Source organism: Lathamus discolor, chromosome 3 (genome assembly GCF_037157495.1).
Source record: "Lathamus discolor isolate bLatDis1 chromosome 3, bLatDis1.hap1, whole genome shotgun sequence".
NCBI lineage: Eukaryota > Metazoa > Chordata > Aves > Psittaciformes > Psittacidae > Lathamus > Lathamus discolor.
Window position 1 is genome coordinate 106,937,008 of NC_088886.1, and position 20,748 is coordinate 106,957,755.

General features: G+C 43.1%; 1 protein-coding gene and 1 long non-coding RNA gene across 6 annotated transcripts in view; one reads left to right on the forward strand and one right to left on the reverse strand.

Moving 5' to 3' along the window:
* Positions 1 to 20,748, reverse strand: part of SGPL1 (sphingosine-1-phosphate lyase 1) — a 45,184-nt gene that overhangs the window by 11,994 nt on the left and 12,442 nt on the right. The window contains exons 1-7 of one of the 5 annotated variants that reach the window (XM_065671034.1): positions 19,490 to 19,539; positions 17,302 to 17,331; positions 10,752 to 10,917; positions 8,770 to 8,837; positions 6,774 to 6,921; positions 5,090 to 5,169; positions 3,452 to 3,580 (exon numbers count right to left, since the gene is read on the reverse strand). In XM_065671034.1, the coding sequence (XP_065527106.1) occupies positions 3,452 to 3,580; positions 5,090 to 5,169; positions 6,774 to 6,921; positions 8,770 to 8,837; positions 10,752 to 10,917; positions 17,302 to 17,331; positions 19,490 to 19,492 (624 nt within the window). In that variant the 5' untranslated portion in view covers positions 19,493 to 19,539. Of the gene's footprint in view, positions 1 to 3,451; positions 3,581 to 5,089; positions 5,170 to 6,773; positions 6,922 to 7,320; positions 7,340 to 8,769; positions 8,838 to 10,751; positions 10,918 to 15,021; positions 15,043 to 17,301; positions 17,332 to 19,489; positions 19,572 to 20,748 lie in introns of those variants that run through there. The other 4 variants (XM_065671035.1, XM_065671036.1, XM_065671033.1 and 1 more) reach the window with 4 other exon arrangements.
* On the forward strand, positions 7,365 to 8,161 carry LOC136010205 (uncharacterized). The gene is made up of 2 exons (XR_010610790.1): positions 7,365 to 7,743; positions 8,020 to 8,161. It is a non-coding gene; the product is annotated as an uncharacterized LOC136010205 (long non-coding RNA).

Here is a 20,748-nt window from a genome sequence, read left to right on the forward strand (position 1 = left end):
TAAGTTCAAAAAAACTACTAAAAAGGCAAATCATTGAAGCTTGCATAAAGTGATGATTTCTCCCAAAATTAGTAGGGAAATCCACAGCACTGCAAAACAAAGCACCTTGTGAACAGAAACATATGCACACAGACAAGAACAAACTCCTCCATTCCTCCTCTACTTGCTGAGATTAATTAGTCCTTTCAAATCATTGCAAGAATATGATTAGAATCTCCTGGGCACCAAAAATCACTAATGCCCGCCTCTTTGCTCTCATGTAACACAATTAAAAGCAAGAACAAAAGTAGTAATTAGTGAGAAATAGGAAGCATCCATCCACTGCTGAAAATGATTACTTTTAAAAACTGCTTAAAAACCTGGAACATCTCTCCATGCAATTTAAGGCAAAAGGCATGCCAGCACAACCCTCACCACAAGGGCACTGTTAGCAGTTTTATGCCCAGGTTTAAATGAAGGAGAATTATAGCCCCCACGTCTCAGATAAAGGCAACTCCTGTAAATAATGCAAGCTGCTCACCCGATCTAACATTCAGAAATCTAAAAAGGCATGTTTCATTTTAACATTTATTAAACACACTGAAAACCTTCAAAGAGGAAGTGGGGGGACTGCTCTCCAGAGATCCTGCTTGGGAGGATGCCCACATGACACAGGGCAGGACCACACAGAGATCCCCAGGCTGCTGAAAGCCCTGGGAACAGCACAGACGTGTCACTGCTGCTTTTCCCAGACAGAGCAGCAGAGTATAAGACCTAAAAAGTGCTGTTTTGCAACACGTTGTGGAAATCAGAGCACAAAGGAAGTGAAACTGCCTCACTCAGAAGCACAGACAAAAACTTTTGGTGTTTTCCACATAGCACAGCCACACATATGCTCTTCCCAACAAGCTCCATCTGCCTTCAGGGACCAGCATCAGGCACCAGCAAAGGACAAGCAGTCCCAGCTGCTTAAATCAGATGGGTAAATCCAGTGGATGGGGATCTGGCACTAAGACGCACTGTTTCTCAGAGATTACAGTGATGAAATTCAGGAAAGAACACCCCAAACATCTGTCTTGGTTTTCATCACTGCAAGAGTTGAATTGAGTAAACAAGGAGCCTTCTCAGCAGAAAAAGTCAGCAGCACCCCCTGAACAGATCAGTTTGAAGATAAAGATAAATCACAGCATTGTGCCCTCCCTGGTTTAGCCATCTCTATGTTTTATAGCCTCACTGGTTACTGAAGCTTAACTATGGCAGTCTGAGCAACTAGCTACAGCAGGGCCTTCCACAGAGAGAAAGCAAAGAATCAATCTGAAAAAACCAAAACCCTCTTTTAAAATGACTTTGTAACTGTCTAAGCCTCCAGAAGTAATTCTGAAATGTTAATTCTGCTGGGGGGAAAAGAAAGTAAGAGAAGTCTTTGAGCCCAGCTATTTAAAGAGCATGTGACCTCCACATATCCACCCACATCTCTCCGTCAATGAGTAGCAACTCTGGACACTTCACAGTCAGGAAGGGTAACGTGGGAGGAAGACAAAAAGTCCACTGGAGAGACTCATTTAGACAAGATAATTACAGGGATGCAATTAGGGTATTGCAACAGGGGACACACTTAGGTAAAAAATAATCTTCTGTTTCCGGCCAATCAGCTTTTTAACCCTCCCTCTCATCATGCAGATTTGACTGTTCAACCAACTAGAATGTAACTGCCACAGGCTGCATGTTCATCTGTTTACCTTGCTTCTGTTTGAATCTTAACCATAGCTTTATGTCATAATCCTCCAGAGTGAGGGGAAGACAGAGGGAAAAGCTGGATTCCCCAGAGAGCATCTGTGGAGGTCTCATGATAGCTGTGATCACCGTCTTGGTGTTCTGGAGCAGTTTTTTAACAATTCTGAACTTCCCCTCTTAGGCAATTCTACTTTTAGATTTCAACGAAAGAGCACATAAGGCCAAGGTTGACACATTTACAACACATGCTTTACGTAACAAAAACTGCACACACATGTTGCAGGCTTCAGCAAGCAAAGTCCCCCAACCATACGATAAGTGTCACAGAGCTATCTGACTGTTGTACCAATTGACATCTCAGCTGCTGATAAAGTTCAACAGCTTTAGACACAGCCTCTTCCCCACTCCAAGGATAATCTCACCAGCACTGCAAACCAGGAAGGAGACGAGGTGAGGCTAAATGCATTTTATAAGCAAAAAGGCATGTTCCTTCCCTAAACTTCAAGGTAACACAAGGAATACAATCCTAAGAGGACAAGGCCACAGCGTGCAACCCCCTGCTATCAAAGGCAAATCACATCTTACACTCTCAGACACTGCACAGCCAAGTTTCAGCTTCAATCCACTTAAGAGTTTGGTTGAGCTACACTTACTACAATGCTATTCCAGTACTTATCTCCTTCACACAACCAAGACTCCAAATGTCAGGTTAAGGCCATTCAAGGCCAGTTCACCTCATAAGCTCTTGTGTCAGCACCCTTCCCATGCTGATTTTCAGCCATTGCTGGCCTCCCTCCCTCACATATCCACAGACAGCAATCACCTCACACCCAGTCTCTGAAAAATATTGTCTGGATTCTTCTCACAAACAGAACTACTTCACAAGTTATTAAGCAGCCTGTTTGTATGCCAGCTGCACCTGACCACCATGCTAGGAGGTAAGATCTCACTGACCCCCACACCACATAAACAGGGAGGAAATTTGGCCTAAGGAACTGAGGATCCTTACTAAAAAGATAAGGCAAGAGAGCGCGAAGCATAAGAAGCCATAGCTTATTTTCATAACAATAATTCACCATGCAACTTCACATCTTTTGCTTGTTGACCAACTCTGAAAATACCAGTTTATAAACACCTATCTGGGCTCGTGCTAGGAACACTATCAGGGCTTTAAAACTGTTTCCACTGTAGTACACTGGAAGGCCATGTAAGCCTGGAAAGTCAGCTTTCCAGCTGGACAGATGACAATACATGCCATGCCTGCTTGATCACCAACACTTGGAGCTGTTTGCTGATGACTAGCCAGCCAGCCAGCCAGTCTTGTTCTCAATCTGAGCATTCTGGCAGGCTCACAGATTTCCAGTTCAGAGATTGAAACTGAGGGGAGCTACTCAAAATTACACTACTCTGTTCACCATCCATCCTTGACAACGAGACAGGCTACATTACACTAGTTCTCTTTTCCCAACTGCCATCAAGCCTGTCTCATTTAAGAGTGTGAAAAAAAAGGCTGAAGTAAATAGTCTTGTCCAGAGAACTAGTTCCTCGAGTTAAATAGTCTCTCATAAAGCTTCACCAAGTGAAGTAATTATCAGTTGTCTTCCATACAACTACGTTAGCATAGGATATACCAGGATGAGCCTGCCCTCCACCTAGACTGGACAGCAGAAGGTGCATTTGCACTTACAGTCAGATATATCCAAAATGTTCAGGGGACACATGAAGACAGGCTACTTACAGCACCGCAAGAGTTGGGGCCCCCATTGAAGAGTGTACAGGCAACCCTCACTACTTCTGCTTCCATCTTCCTCAAACCAGGGAATATATCCGGATGGAGAGGATTACTCCAGGCAAACTCTTCATACACCTCCAGAAAACAAAGACAGAAAGTTAGCCTTGCAGATGAAGCACTGGGTTACCAGTGCAAATTTGAGAACTTACTATATGCACCGTATAAGCAAATTAGCTGGATTTAGCTGTAACAATACTGCAGATCTCCTTGGACTTAACTCCTGCTGCAAGTAAATACCACAAGCTGGGAAGCTACAGCTGAGAGGTGGGGAAAAAAAAAAAAATCATTTGTTTTTCTAGGGCATTCTGACCTCTGGAGTGATTCTGTAACACAGCAACATTTCTTATTTTAAAGACAGGTTTAACCATTTGTCTGTTTTTAAAACAGAACATAATATGCACGCTATGATTTCTTTAGGAAAGGCAGGCCAAAAAGTTACTTTGCAGAGCTAGTTTTCAAGTTTGCTATTAAAGGAGAATTCTGAAGCAGCTAGAAAAGCACAAATGCCCACCCACACCACAACAAAAGTGGCTGTAGAAACCAGTATTTCATGCTTGTTCTGCAACTGTGCACTCACAGGATAAGACTGGAACAGACCAGTTCCGACCTCCTGCAGTCAAGATCAAAAAGCGACTGCAGGGATGTTAGAAGAAATACAGAAGAATAAACCAGCGAATAATCAGCACAGAGGGAATGTTTCCACAACATTCAATCCGAGCTGAGGCCCCCCTAGAAAGGCTGCTCTGAACTTCATGTTTCCCCAGAAGTGGCAAAGAAAATGTCAACGCACAGAAGAAAACAGCAATAGCAACCACCAAACAGCACTCTTTACAGCTGTTATAAAAGCTTGCCCAGGAGCAAGGAGGCTAGACTTCCCTTGCTAGCAAAAACCCCTCTTGAAGTAGATATATTTGAAAACAGACCTTTGGGCTGTTTAGGTTATTGTCCAATCTTCTCAAAGGGAAAAGTTCCCAAGTAGGTAAACAGACCTAACAAAGGCACCACTGAAGCATGCCAGCGCCCCATTGTTGGACAGTTCTGACCACATAGTAATGCCAAAAAACATTTTTCAAACTTGTATTTTGCTTAAACCAAGAGGAATTTAGTATTGCCTAGGGAAGCTGTCCCAGTCCAAGGGTACGACAGCCTCCCAGTAACAGGACAGCCACAGATACTTTCATCTCAGCCCACAGTAAAGGCACACCTGTCAGGAGGCTTGCTGAAGCTGATCTATGGCAATTTTATGCTTTCCACCATTCCCTGAGTTAGAAGGTCAGAAACAGTTTCCAGCTGACTTGTTACCAGCTTCGTACCTTTTACATCTCATCTGATTTGATTCTAGTTATCTATTTTCTCAGAGACAGTCACTTGCCCAGGTTTACCCTGCCTAAACACTGTTTAATTCCCCTAAATTCACCTTCCACCTACATTTATCCTAGGCTCTGCCTTTATAGTTTAGCAGTCTCAGTTTCAGATCTTCCCTATTTATTTTGAAAGATGCTGCAACAGTGTTAAGGAGTTTCCAGTCACCCTGAAAACTCTAAGGATATCTTCAAAGATGCAGTTATACCATTTGCACTTTACCTTCACTAGCAGATGGGTGAGTTTTTCTTCACCACTGTACACAGTCCCAGAGACTTTCCCATCCTGCCAACGTACATCTCCTGAAAGAGAACACCACACTGCTTAGAAACACAGCCATTCCCAGAAAGCACGTAGAAGTGCACAGAGAAGTCCCCTCTGAAGATGAGGATTCAGCTTTTGAGATCTTTCTGTTGAGGAACAAGTATAATTTTTGTGCCACACAGATAGATGTGTGCAACACTAAGCCTCTGGCATCTTGTACCCCATGAACTTAGCAAACTACAAATAAATGATGACTAAGGAGAAGATAAACATCTCGCTGCAGCAAGCAGTTATATTAATATGTAATCCACTTAATACCCATTCAGTCTCCCCAAACTGCTGTCCAACCAACTGAACTCTAATTTGGCTAAAGCTAAAGACACTTTCAAAGAGCACCCATCACCACTGTAAGCCGAGAAGAGATGGGAAGGCCAAGCTTGCACTGCTAAAACCTACATTGCTGAGCACCTCAAAATTCACCTAAAATGATACGATGCTGAAGCTTTAACAAATGAGAGCAGCTAGACAGAACAGCATCAGTAACACACCCTGTTCAAAACTGATTCAGCCCACTGTCCAATGTGATTGATTGTACTTAAAAAAAGTAGCTTTCTACCTCCAAACACTCCAGCAGTGTATTTCCACTTCTTTGGTTATTTGCTCCCCTCTCCAAACTGTTAGCGTTTATAAAACTCAAGGGCATCAGCTTCACAAGCATATACAATATGAATACAGTCACAATCCAGCCCTCATTTCTAAGGAACTTTCAAAGGGGAGTGTCTGGGAAGGACAGAGCTATGGGAAAATTAAAAAGGAAAGAACCAGGTGAAGGAAGGAAATAACCATTTGAGGGAAAACGCAGACAGATGCTACATAAGCAATACATAAAAGTAGAAAAGAAGGAAGTTGTTATAGGATACTTGACTACAAAATGGTTTCTGAATTTGGAGTAGATGCACTGTTCTAGCAGAAAATTGAAGATATTTCTCAAATTTTGAATAGGAGCAGGGAAGTCATATCTTCTCTGTACAGGAAATCACCCAAGTTTGCTTATTGGGAGTAACAGGTACATAAATTGGCTTGGGGGTATTTACATGAGTGAGGCAACTCAAGTTTCAGACTGCTTATGAAGCTAGAAGAACATAATGACTCTGCCTTCCTTAAATGGCTTTTTAGGTGCAAACCATTGTGACTTTAATTAAGAGAGACAGTCTTGGAAATTCCCTAAAACTCCTGCTTGGAAGTTGGTTGGTTGGGTTGATTTGTTTTGGGGGGTTTTATTGTGAGTATTCCCTGGAGCTTCACAGAAAACACATTTCTGGTAAAGTAAAACATCAAGGCAACTGCTCAGAAACGTAATCAAAAATACATCCAAGTAGCTTCCTCCCATCATGAGTCTAGAATTCTTGGGGTAAAAACAGAATTTCAATGTAAATACCCAAGTGCAGTATTAGAAGTCATGAATACTGATCTTAGTCATTTCCCGAAAGAAAAGAGACAAAAATTTGCAAGCAAAGAACATCAGGGAAGAAATATTTAAGATGAAACCATGAGCAGGAGTCATTAGAACTCATTTAAGAAGTAAGCCTAATGTCAGAGCTATGAAACAGACCCACCTCTGCTGCAGTAGAGACTCTCATACCTTTTGAGCTGTACTCTTTCATCTTCTTTAGTACTTCAGGCTGACTCATGCCGTGTTCCGGCAGTGCTTTGATATAATCCTTTTCATCTTTCAGGAAGGATAAACTGGAAGTGACATCATTCAAGGCTTCATCAATCTTCTTTTGAATCTACAAAGAAAGGAAAATACTATCAACAAAGGCACTGGACATATTATAAATAATTGTTGAATGCATGCAAGACTGAACTCCCTAGCTACATCCATACTACCAAGAGGAATAGACAGGAACCTTTTCATCCTATGAGCAAAAAGCATAGCAGAGTTCACAGCCACACAGTTCAACTTCTCCTTCCTACCAACCTCTCCCTCCAAAAACAAGCTGACTAGAAGAGCGAACTGGCATACACTAGTCTCTAAACCACCCTGGGAACTGCCTGTGGGAATGGTAGCTGGTTTCAGCTGGGATAATTTTCTTCCTAGTAGCTGGTGCAGCGCTGTGTTCTGGCTTTAATCTGAAAACAATGCTGATAAACACACTAATTTTTAGTTGTTGCTAAGCAATGCTTACTCTGATCAAGGACTGTTGAGTCTCTCATGCAAAAAGCATGAGAAGAGGTGCAAAAAGCTGGGAGGGAGCAGAGACAGGACACCACACATATTTAGAAACTCGTGAAAATAAAAGCAATAAAGAAATCTCCACTACAGGCACAGGAGACTTCTTTCTCCCCACCCCCACCTTACATTCAGGAGGCCCGGACTTCTTCTCACAACACATTCCAAAGTTGAGATTCTTCTTCCAGGCAACACAGGGATTGGGATATTATCAGCTTTAAAGACTTTTGGACATTGGAATGCCTCAAAGTCAAGGCCGCCTGTAAGCAACTGAGAGGTTATCAGGTATCAGCCTACCAAAGAGCAGGAAGAGTACAGAGATAAGACACACCAGGAGTCCTCTGGCACGGGACAGCTTAACAGCTCTAGCTGTTGGAAGGTAAGTCTGAACAAAATAGGGATTGCATACAAAGGGCCCAGAACTTTTCTAACAGGCAGACAAAAATACAAGCAGAAGAGAACAATTAATTAATTCACCTGATTAAAGGCTGCTCAAGTCAGAAGGTGAAAGACGAAGCACTTGATAAGACATAAAGGGGGGATACTAGTCTCTTTCAGAGGGCTGGAGGAAAAACTTGAGAACTACTTCTATGTCTACAGCCAAAGGAAAAAATTCCTCTTTGCTACCCTCATTTGACAAAATTGTTTATAACAGATCTGACCGCCTGAATCAATGTGTAAATATGGCAACACATCAAGCAGAAAGAAGCACAATGAAGTATGATACCAACATTTACTAGGTAAAGTAAACCAAGCTGTGTATTTCTCAATCATTAAATCATTAACATGCTAAACCATGCTCATTTTGTAGTTTCAAGTTTTTATGCAAAAAAAAAAAACCCATCTCCCAAACATTAAAGTTTGTCTCATTTTAATGATTACAAGAACTACCAATATCCTTGATCTATAATCCTAACTATTGCTAATAGGTATCTGAGCTCTAAACTAATCACACCAGTCATCTGATTAAAAAAATTGTCCTTCCATGTTGCACAACAAACACCTGGCTATCTCACACTTGCTCAAGAATAAGACAGTTCCAGAAACAACAAATTGAGTTCAATCCTGTCTCCTTCATCCGCTATTAAAATGATTTTCTAAAAATCAAACGACAAGGAAATGTTACTGGAAAATTCTGTAACCACATGCACTGGTTCTTTGTTTTAAAAAAATAGTAGCATGCCTATTTATGAGAGTGATACTATGACAAAAAGACTAGGTAGAAATTATATCTTTCATTAAACTGGGTGGCAGCAGAAGACCTTCCAGATCTATATCCTCAGATCACTATAATCACAGTAACATGACAACAAAGATACACAGAACTCTTAAGTTCTCTGAGAAAGTTAAGCAGGCTGAAACAAGGACCTGGGATAATATTAAGAGAAGTGGTTCAAATACTCACTATAGCCCCAACAAATGGCATTTTTCTCAGTAGTTTAAAGAACTGTTTTTTAGTTCGGGATGCTAAACCTGAAAAACAAAGAGTCAGAAATTAACCTAAGATGACTCACGAAACAACAACAACAAAAAACCAAACAGATTCAGAACACAGTACTTCAGATACAGCCCATGCCACAGGCTCAGTATTTCTGATCCAAGCTAAAATAACACAGTGACCAAGGGGACATGGTGAGACAGTTAAGCATATCAAAAAGCGAGGTTCAGAAGTACACCATGCTAAAGAAACATCTGGCTTGCAGAACAGTAGTAACCTAAGAAGGTTACTAACAAGGGAATTTAAACCCACATGTGGAATTTTACAGGAAAGGACAGATTTTACAATTTGTTAAAGTGAAGTTCTCTAGCAAAAAAGGAAAATACTGGTTGAAGTTATTTTCTGCCTTTTCAAACGAGAATAGTATTGTAACACAAAAACACTCAGCAATGTGAGGGTCCCAGAACAAAGGAGGAAAAAGTACTTCAGCCATAATGTGACAAGGATCTGGGTGGTGTCTGGCCATCCAATATTGGAAACACATGATGCAATGGGAGGCAACTCAGGGGAAAGGGACAAAGGGAAGAGCAGAAATTCCTCCACAGCCCACATACTAGAATGAGAGAAGCCGCTGATGACAAACACCAGCAAACTCATGGCGTTGCTCAAAAGGCAGGAATGAAATCAGGATGACACAGATGCTTTACAGCCACCAAAAATGCATTTTGAGTCCTACAGGCATTTCAATTGAGCAGCAGCAGTTACAGGATGCTTACACCAAGAAATAAGTAAGCAAACTTTAAAAATTGACCATTTTAGGACTTTGCAATTTTACTTACATTTCCCACACACACTTCATATATATTTTGAAATGCTACATAAGAACAGTAATTGCAGTGTGGCACATTCTGTAGCAAATACTCATTAACATTCTGACAGTAACATTTCTACTGCATATTTCAGTGTGCACAGTTTTATTAAGAGCTTCCACAGTGAGAAGGCTGCGAACTCCTGAAAAATTCAGACAACCTAATCTGATCTTATAACAGCTAGTCAATACCTTAAAAATACTGCGTAGCAGTACAAATACTAGCCAAAAAGCTAACTTAGTCCTGCACTGAGCAAAAGCTTCATACTATTTTGTCTCTTTCATAGATTTTCCCACTATTTAGTTACTCCCATCCTTAAAATTAAAAAGGCTGGTTAAGGAACAGAGAGGCACAGGAGTAAACAAGTTAAAAACTTCTATTTTTAACAAACTGCTGTCAGAGTGTAACCCTTAGGCCTGCAAGAACTGAAAGGCACCAGATTCTCCTCTGAGGCCAAAGCAGTTATCTCTGACCATCACACAGCCAGAGAAAACTGTCAGCTTATCAAAAGAGATCACACTGAAGAGCTGTCAATATCAGAAATCACTCATAACAGGAAAATGCTCCAGGGATGTGAAGAATCCACACAACGCCACCAGTTGCAATTATCTTGAAGATCCTGTGGATGAAGCATGCCTCCAACACTACAACAAAACCACATCTTCTCCTCCAGCAGGAAGGGAAACAGTCAAGAGCAACAGTTATCTAGACACTTTGTATATATGACTAAGTTCACAAGAACCCAGCTCTCATAAATTCCCCAGGTTTGGAGCAAGAAGAAAGTGTTGCAACAAGTAGCTGGTTTAGCCAAACACAAAAGGAAGACAAGAGGAAGGGAAAGAGATGCAAGCACATGCCAGGCTGGCATACCACACCCCCTAAAGGAATGGAAGTTTCATTGATCAGACAGACCTTGACCTTAATTTGGAAGGCGGTTTTGTTGATACTAGTTGACAGCAGAAGGTCTGTTTTAACAAATGTTTGGCCTTGTTCCACCTTGTTTCCTTCCACTACTTAGGAACAACTCTGTTCCCCCCTCTTACTTCCCTCCAAACATAATACCCCCTTTCAAATACTTACTCTCAGACTGGAAGAGAAAGCCATGCAGCCATACACTTATAAGTGTAGAAGAAAGTGTCAACCCAATCAGTTGCCAGGGTTCAAGTCCATCACACTGGGCATTCACAAAGCCTGTTGCTTTCTCCCAGTACATCTGGAGGATTTCCTTGTATGGAATAAGAGCATCCTGTGTAAAGGAAAATGAGAATGATACTGAAAAAAGTTCAAATGCACACAAACAGGGCATCAAAAAGGTCTGTGAGTCTACCGTCAATTAAAGAGGTGTTTTTCTGTACGCAGACCCCATGCTTTCCTTAATTCCTGTAAACAGAACAGGTTAGGAGATAGTTGTCACTTCCAGTCAAGAGCCACTGATAAAAAATACACTTCTTGACAGGACTTCCTACATTCAGAGAGAAATACAAAGGGCAGACAAGAAAAATGCAAGCTTCGCAGTCCCAAGACTCATCACCAGATCTTACCATGAGGAAGAGAAACAACTGTGTTAATGTTTTTTTCCAAAGAATTATCAGGTGGTAAGTGAAGGCTTAACTACTGCAACACACCAGGCAGAAAGCAGCCACCGTTCATAAGGTACCACCAAAACAGGTCTGTCACCTGTTTAGGGCTGGATTCTTAAAGATGCCAAGTACTCAGCAACTCCTTAAGGTTAAGATCTAATTATTACGTTCCATACAAAGGTAAGACCAAAGAAACAAACACTGCTGCTGCCAAAACCAAATAGATAAATAAATAAATAAATAAATAAATAAATAACACCAACAGAAGACTGTGATGCAATAGAAATTACAATGTCAAACTTGCAGTTACCGTGGGGACAGAGCCCAAGTACCTCATTAATAGCTTCAAAGCGCACTCTCTTGAGTCTCACAACAGAGCATAAGGGGGAAAAAAAGGCTATTTCCCCCAAAATGGGGGTCTTCAGTGCAATTCTGTGTTAAAAGATTTCTAGAGAGAACGCAACCACACCTTATTTGGAGCTACAACCAAAAATTAGTATTGGGGTTGCTGCATTTTACAGACAAAAGCTTGTGCATGTTACTTCCCTTTTTTTAAAGCTCTTTCAGCCACCCCCAGAGCACTCTTCCAAACCCTTCTTCCCTTTTAACCTACCATCAAGCCTAGCTTTGCTGGGAAGCTTTCTGAGGGGTATCTCCAATACTACAAGGTTTCACCCTCCAAATGTCACAGAAAGTAAATGAGGTCTTCTCAAAAGACTTGTTAATAAACCTTGGAAGGAATACACCCTTGATACCTATGTTGTCACACTCTTGGCGGGGTTAGAGCAACTTGCAAAGACTGCTATAAATAAATCACTAAATTAAAAGCTGCTAAAACTTTCCTTCTCAGGACCCTTTACAGATTTCACTTTTTTGTTGTTTTTTGTTTGGTTTTTGTTTTTTTTAAGGCCACCTTTAGAGGTGCCATGTAATTCGAATACAACTGGAGAGGCTACAAACAGCCTCAAAAAAACCCCAAGTCCTTCCAAATAATCAACAGAGGAAGGCAGGATTCCTTACAAAACCCCAACACTAATGAATATTCACTACTTTTGAAAAGCTGCAAAATGCATATAATGTGAGAAAGTTTAAAAATATTTAAGCAACCCAAGCATGAAGCTAAAAAATCCCATCAAAATAACAGTGCCAACCCATCACAGAGGACTAATATCACCCACGTCCCAGGACAGGATAAAGGGGGACAAACTGAACTGGGCAAAAACAGGTCTGCTCAATGAGGAGCAGCACTCAGCTATGAGAAGCCAAATTAGCACCCATCCACTTGGCAAAGGGCAATTTAAGAATACACACCAGCCACTTCAGCCTTGAAAACAAGGCAGCCACATAAACCACTGCAATTAGGCAATGTCCTAGCTAATTCCAGTACTTCAATCCAGTCACCACAAAGCTGATCTACCCTAGAATTTAAGGGAAGAGCTACCTTTCCCAACTAACCAGAGGTGGTACTTAAGTTTCATCGAGTTTGCACAATCTTCTCTGAAAAATCCCTGGAAAGGAGTGTTTAACCAACAACAACTTTGGTTCACTGCATAGGAGCTAATGCCAGGATACCATTCAGCACTTAAAGGATGGAAACTAATATGTCTCAATAGCTGTTCTCAACTGATGGGAAGAAAATGCTGCAGCATCAAATATTAAGTGGGTTGTGCTTTCTCTTTTTTTTTTTCCTGAAGGTGGAGGATACTATAAGCTATAACCTCAAAATCAAAATGGAACATGACCTTCTAGACAGCAGTCACTTAAGTCAATGGTCAAGCTACAATACAATAAATAAATCTGGCAAGAGACTGATCTTAGTCACAGAGAAAGCTCTGGACATAAGACCCTAGCCAGCTACAGACTTTGTTGTTAAATCACACAATCCCCACTGAAACCACTGTGCTCTTCAGCACACTATCTCTCCACTAAGACAGGAGTTAAAGATAAGCTTGTTTTTCTAGATAAAACCAATACCACTGGCACATCTTGCATCCTGTCACAGGTATAAGCAAACCCACCAGAAAGGCCCTCCTGTTCTTTCTTTTCCAAGAGCACATTAAAGCAGTGCTCTGGTCTGTAAATTCAGGCTGCTTGACTATGAACTTCAGGTGACCCCAAGCAAAGTGCAGATGGAACATCTGTGTAACCCCAGTGTGTTTCTGCATGAAAATACATTCTCAGCCACAATACCAGCCAAAAAGGCTCAGGTGCATAAAGACATCATGGATGAATGAGCAATATCCACCTTTCTGCTCTTAGCCCACCACATTCAAGGCACTGTGCTTCTGCCTCCACTCACTTTTCCATTACTGAGATGCAAGACAGTGTTTTACCTTAAGTCTACCTCAAGCAAGAAGCATGCATGCCAGCACTGACATACAGCAGCTCTGTGGTACCTCCAAGTTTTTGAACAATTAAGAGAAGATCTTCACTATGTTAGTTCTAAGCCACTGAAGAATTTCTTTGCCCTTCTTGCTTTAAAAAACAATGAGATCACTCCACAAAGAATACATTTTGACGGGGTAAAGTTTTCTCTGTATTTCTCACTTTCTCCTTCTTCAGCCTTTTCCTACAAGAGTCTGAAGGATGAGATTGATCAATTTAGGAGAATACTAAAAAAGAGGGATTAACAGGAAAAACAAACAAAAAGAAAATTACCTGGAAGACCATGCCAATAGGTGAAATACAATTTCTCAGCTTCCTGGCTAACTATGCACTGTTTTTAAAGTGCCTCTTTGTCCCAAAGTATCCAGCAAGATATGAGAGACCTCTCCCTTCTGAATTACTAACTTAATCCCAGAGAAACCAGAGGACATTCAGAAGGCTACTTGTGAATGTATTCTGGTTTTATTACATCCAACAACATGTGATTGCAGCCTCACTGCTGTGGCCCAACGCCACTTCCTTCTTTTAAAGCTTATGTTCAGCCAAGGCCTTAAAAGCTGAACAGCCCTAGCTGCTCATAACAGAGTAAAAAACAGGTGGATTTTTTTTCTGATCAACTTCAGCCCAAGAAACATTCATCACTTGCAGTAAGGAAAGATGCTCTTTCAGCAATGCAGGATTATACCATTCATTTGCCCCTGCTATTATCGCTTTCCAGATGGACTAAAGAAAACAAGCTGGCCTGATTTTAAGCCTATCTACAGGACAGAATTTCATGTAATAAAATAACCTGCTTTTATGTGAAGGCATCAGAAAATAAAAGGTTTCCCTTCCCATTATAGCTCAGCAGATAAATTGGTTTTATTTCTTTAAAAGAACCTTCCCCACACAAAAGCTTCACAAGACACAGGATTATTTTAGCAACAGTTTAAAAGCCCAATTTAAGAGAGATGGGGGAAACAATCTTCACTGGAGGATTTGTTTTTAATTCTCGGAGCATCAAGACTTAGCCAGGTATCAGATAAAATACTAATTGCTACGATTAGGACCTACACTGTTCATTTGTACAGATATTAATGACTCGGCAACTCAAGCAGTTTATGTATTGAATTTTTAGCTCCACAGATTAGGAATACATCCTCAGTACTTTATTTCTAAAAGCCATTAGCTAGCTGAGCTGGTTCCAGGGATAGCACTTACCCCACAACAAAAGAGGACAAATTAACTGCAGTAATGCTTTCTGTCCCAGATGACAGAAGAGAGGGGGGAGGGGAGAAGGCCAAAGATAATGAAAGCACATTTTACAGTTTTGCCAGAACAGCATTTCCTCAGATGCGAGTTTTAGGGAGAGACAGGGAGAGAAAGAGTAAACCCGAGGACCTTACGCTTTTGTTACAAGTGCCTCCTGTTTCTGACACTGTAAAGCAGAACCACCGTTTATCTGTGGGAAGAGTAGAAAAAGGTTTTATCAGCAGAATCTTCCTTCTTCCCAGAGAGCATTTAAAGTGGGACACAGAATAAAAGTAGCTCTTAAAGGAAAGTTTATTTTAAGCACTAGCATAAGTCTTAGGTTCACTGTGCAAGTAGGAACTGCTATGATCAAACCTTTTCCTCACCTTTCGCCTGAATCCACACATTTTCCCAAACCAGACACTCTCTGACCACCTTAACGTTTGCATTTGCCATTTGTTTTCCCTCCCTTCAACAGAGCTGATGAATGAGGCAGCATGACATACAATTCAGCACATTGTAAAACAAGCAGAGAGCAACTGCATGAGGTAGGTCTGCTCTGATTACAGTAACATATGGAATACAGGTATTGCCACTGTAATTAAGGCACGTGCTCCTACGCAACAAGTTTTTTCCTAGGACAACGCTTCCTGGCTGAAAATAAACCACACAAAACGAGCAAAGACACAGCAACTTCATTTATTTATTCTGCCGGTAAGAAGAAGGAAGACTTCAATTAGCTGTGCCTTAGCTAACACCTTGTTTCCTGTGCCTGCTCTGGCCACAGAGGGCAGGTCTGGCCAGGCTAACTACGCAGCATAACTGGTCTAGCCGCAGGTAAGTACTGGACTTGCAGCCTTCAGCCAGCCAGCTTCCTACAGGAGAGAGAGGGAAGGGGATTGAGCAATGCCACCTCAGCTTCAGATGGTGCTAGTTGCTGCATGTGCCTACAGTGTTTTGATTCGCACCCCAGTAATGAATCTGCTCCTCCGTCCCTCCCTGCCACCCCTAGTATGACAAATACCTTTACATAAGCACCAGGCAAAGAATATTTGTTAGTCAGGTCCTAATTACAGCTCAAGGTTTGGACTGTGTGTTGCCCCCATCACTAAAGGACATGGGCACGCAGAAAAAATGAAGCCACAGGATCTCTCAGAAATCAAGAATCATGAACCTGTAGGTGTATGGGCTGAACTACATGCTAGAAAAACATGATCAGGTCACGCTCATCTTACCACAGCTTCCTGGTATCACCAGTTTCTTCTACGTTGTATTTTATTTCCACCACTGCCACACTGAAATGTTTCCCTCCACGCACACACACACACACACCCACCAAGTGACAGCTTTAGTTTGGGGGGTTTTGGCCATATACAGTATCTGAAATGAATGTACACATACTATCCCACCAGCCCTGAAAGCTCAAGGGGAGTAGCTAGACAATGGCTAATTACAGCTTAAGCACAAAACCAAACAAGGCAGCAACTCAGAGTAAGAACAGCAGCATCCTGGCTTCCACTGAAGAGAAGGAATGTAAAATTACCAAAACAAGATGGGAAAGGCTGATTGAAAGCTTGTAGTTTTACAACAGCTCAAAGGACACCAAAATTAGGTGCTATTTCAAATTTCATTTAACCAAAAACATGCACAAGATGTTGTTACCTACTGTTCACTTTGCTCACTCAACAAATGCATAAAAGCAAAGTTTCTGCAAACATCTAGGCACGCTCTAGGTAGTACAGATCTTGTAAATCTTGTAAGAGACTGGATTCACTCAACAGATGCCTTACATGAACTCATTACAGATTGCTTTGTGGGTCACTGGCTCCAAGAAGGTGAAGTTTCTGTGAGGAAACATCCTCTCTCAGCATCCACAATAATTAGGATAAAAGAAGGGCTCAGCTCCCTGTGTGCCAGGACTCATCTGGACGTATTTGTTCATTCCTCCACCTGGCATCCTCTCAGATGCAGATTACACAGTCCTTTCTGCATGCCTTCTGGAGAACAAAATGGGTATCTATTTGAAACATTTTACAAGTAGCTCAGTGCCACGCAGAGGTACACACAACATTAAAAGACAGTCCTGGCAGAAACTGTCTGAAAGCAGACAATAGCATGGCAATTGTTCTAGGAACTGGCATCTGCAAACAAAGGCAGCACCAAAACATGGCAGAGTTTCCTACCAGGGTTATGTAAGCCTCCAACAAAGCCCCTAGTATCAGCACAAACTGAACACTGCTATTAGACATTAAGGGCCCTAATCTTGGGCAACTCTGACCACAGTGCAGGATCCTCAAAGACTATCACCAACAGAAAAAACCCTTTGGCCTCTGTGATACCTACTCACATGCTGTTCATGGATGGCTCACAGTGAGCTAGGAGGGGCAAAGGAAACTGAAACGCTCAGAACACAAGGGCTTCCAAGTGACTTTTACCTGTAAATTTCTAGGAAACACAAACAATTCCTAAAAAAGAATACAGAAAATCATATTACAATCACCACAACCCACTGCAAAGAGACCAATGCCCCTGCATCAGTTGACAGAACCCAAATCTCAGTTACACATCACACTCTTAGGACAGTACCAAAAGGTACTCCAAAGCCCCTATTGCTACACTAACCACTGAAGGGACATAGCCATTTATCCAGTATACAAAGAGATTTCAGTACTAAATGCTCCAGAAGAAGGTCTGCTAATACTTGAAAGGGAATGTCTTTGATCTTTTAGGATGCAGAGAATGACAGCAACAGTTCTAGGCCAAAAATGCATCATTCCATTTCCAAAAACCAAAGAACATGAACAGACCAAGCCTTCTGAAACAACCCTCACTGCACATAGATCTGTGGTGGAAGACTGCTGGTGCAGAAGGAGATCTGACTGAAACTATTGCCAGAACAGTATGTTTGGCAGAAGAGACAAGCAGCAACCTCAAAATCCTTACTCATGGAAATGGGCTCTATTGATTCCCTTTTGCCAAGTCAGTCACAGCAAGGTTTTGATCACTGCCACACCAGTCAAACCACATACAACAATAAATGCTGTGATTAGGTTTATCTTACCACCAAACAGGGGAAATATGCACTGAAGAAATCAAAAACAAGGAACAAGGCATCATCTCAGCAGAACCTCAGGTTAGCAGGGGATATCATCTCTGAATTTTGAGGGCAGCAAGAGGATGGCAAACTCTTAGTAGGCTGGAAGTGCACAGTACATGGGAGATGCAAGATTCTTCTTCATCTAGGTAAGAAAATTTCCTGTGCCTTGCAACCCATATTGCTAAGGTCATGGAAGGATCACAGAGTAAAATCATCATTCTGTAAAAAACGTGATGCATCAGTGTTTGTCCAGAGAAAGCTTTGGTCCATGAGTATACAGCCAACTTCAGCAGCTTTCCAAAAGTGATGAACACTGTGCAATAGCTACTGTCTAGTCTAACAAATAAAAGAGCAGACCTGTGCAGGTCTTCCAGACAGTAAGCAGCCGTTTTCTCTGCAAAGCCTTGGCAGGGAGTGAGTAAGGTGAGAACAGCCTGACCACACAGCATGCTTCCAGCAACCCCGGGCCAGTCTAGACCACGCCGTGTACAAGGCGTTCAGTATGTACTCAGTTCCAAAAGAGCTAACTTTTGGCAGCTGAAAGCAACCAAAACACAAACCGTGCAAGCTTACAATGCTCTCCCAGGCTACCCGTGCTGACAGAGGCAAGGAATGGCGTGGGGCCTGCCTCTGTCCCCCACATGGAGGTGGTGACCCACTGGCTGGGCACAGCTCCATGCCAGAGTGGGAAGAGGAAGCAGCACTTGAGTGTTTGGGCATGGACAGCTGCTCCCCGTGACTGAGTGGGAAAAGGCAGCTGGCCAGAGATTATGCAATTTTATCTGCCACCCAGCAGCAGCCACGATCTCCAGGTACCTTCCAGGGGGAAAGAAGCTCCCACACCTTCCAGGTTTGAGGTCTCAGAAAACACATGCCATACCACTGCATGCCGGAGCCAACTACAGCTCAGGTAATCCCTGTTGCATCTGAAGAGTTTGCTTCTCTGCTACTTCTAGCCAAAAAAAAAACCAACCAAAAAAAAAAAAAAAAAAAACCAAAAAACCCGAAACAAAACCACCAAACAAGAAAAAAAAGGAGCAAGGTCTCTATTAGCCACATAACTTTCAGCAGAGCTCAGACACCTTCCCCAAAATCCAGAACAAGCAGAAAATACGGTTTTTACCCGACTCTGATGAAGTAAACGCACAGAGACAGCCGAAAACACCATTTCTAACCCTCCCTGCCCTGAAACTAGACACCTGTGGCAAACACGGAAAGCACTGCACGGCTAGCAGGCCCGCAAAAGGGACCCCCTCCCCGGTTAGGGGCTCGGCACAGGCTTCGCTGCGCCGGCGGGGGTCCGCAGCGGGGATGCTCCGACGGGAGGGAAACAGGAAGGGGGAGCCCCCGCCGCCAGCCAAGCTTGGCCAGACGGCTCCTGGATCCCCCGGTCCACCCCGCCGGACAAGGCCCCGGCCTCACCGCCTGAGGGCCGGGACAGCGCAGGCCGCGCCGGGCACCCCTGTCTCTGACCCCTCTGCTCGCCGGCCGGCCCAGGAACCCACGACCCCGCGCTCCCCGCTCACCATCGCTGCTGCCGCTGCTGCCTCCTCCTCGGCCTCCGCCGCGCAGGGTCCCGGCCCTGCCCCGCTCCTCCCTGCCCGGTACCGAGATTGCCCGGCACCTCCCCGCCGCTCCCGCACGACGGCTCCCCCTGCTGGGCGCGCCGCGGGCAGGGCGCGCTCCCGCCGAAAGGGCGGAGCGGCGCTAAACGGGAAGCAGCAGGCAGGAGGCCCGGCAGCCTGGGGAGGCCGCTCCCTCAGGTTAAAGGTGGCAGGATCAGTGCTGCAGCACAGGGAAACTGTCCTTTAACTCTCCGCTTAAAAGCCTGGAGAAGGGCAAAAGTAATAAAGGCAATTTATAAGGTCGCCCTGCAACTGCTTCCTCTCCACAAATGACCGGGATCAGTTGTGACCCCATAAAACAAAGGCTGGGTTTCAAACGCAACAAGGCAAGAGTTGTTTGGGACCAGCCTCCTGCAAGCACAGCAATTTTTAGGAATCCAGGGCAAATAGCAACAGGCAAACATCCAAAGGGCAATTAAATTGTGGGAAGCAGCGATTACAAGAGTAGTTCCAGCTAAAGGGAACCTGTGTGATAATCTGGTCCAACTGCCTGGCCACTTCAGGGCTGATGAAATGTTAAAGCATGCTAAGGGCATCATCCAAATGCCTCTTAAACACTGACAGGCTTGGGGCATCGACTCAAGGAAACCTGCTTCAGTGTTTAACCAACCCCCTGGGTAAAGGAATATTTCCTAATGTCAAGGCTGAACCTCCTCTGATGCAGCCTTGAACTATTCCCACATGTCGTGTGCTATCACTGGATGACAAGGAGAAGAGATCAGCACCCCTCTCTCTACTTCCCCTCCTCAGGAAACTGTAGACACCAATGAGGTCACCTCCTTTTCTTCAAACTAGACAAACCCCAACTCCTTAGACACGTGCATTCTCTGACTGTTGGTAAGTAGTGCAAATTGGACAAATATGACAGTAGTATTTGGCTTGTTTCCAGCCCAAAAATTAATGCATGGAGCAACTGCATTTCAGTGTGCCATGGGGTGCTGTCTCTGCCACCAGCCTGGTGCATTACCTGGAGCAACTGCCCCTCTCCTAGAAGATGGCAGCAGGAGAAAGTGCCCATCTTCACCCAGGCCTACACAGGAGATCTTGGAGAGCAGTCTGGTTTGAGCATGGACTTCAATTTGTTTAATGATCAGGCATGTGTTTGCCAGAGTTTAATTGAAACTGGCAGTTATTTGACACTCGTTTTATCCATAATAAAT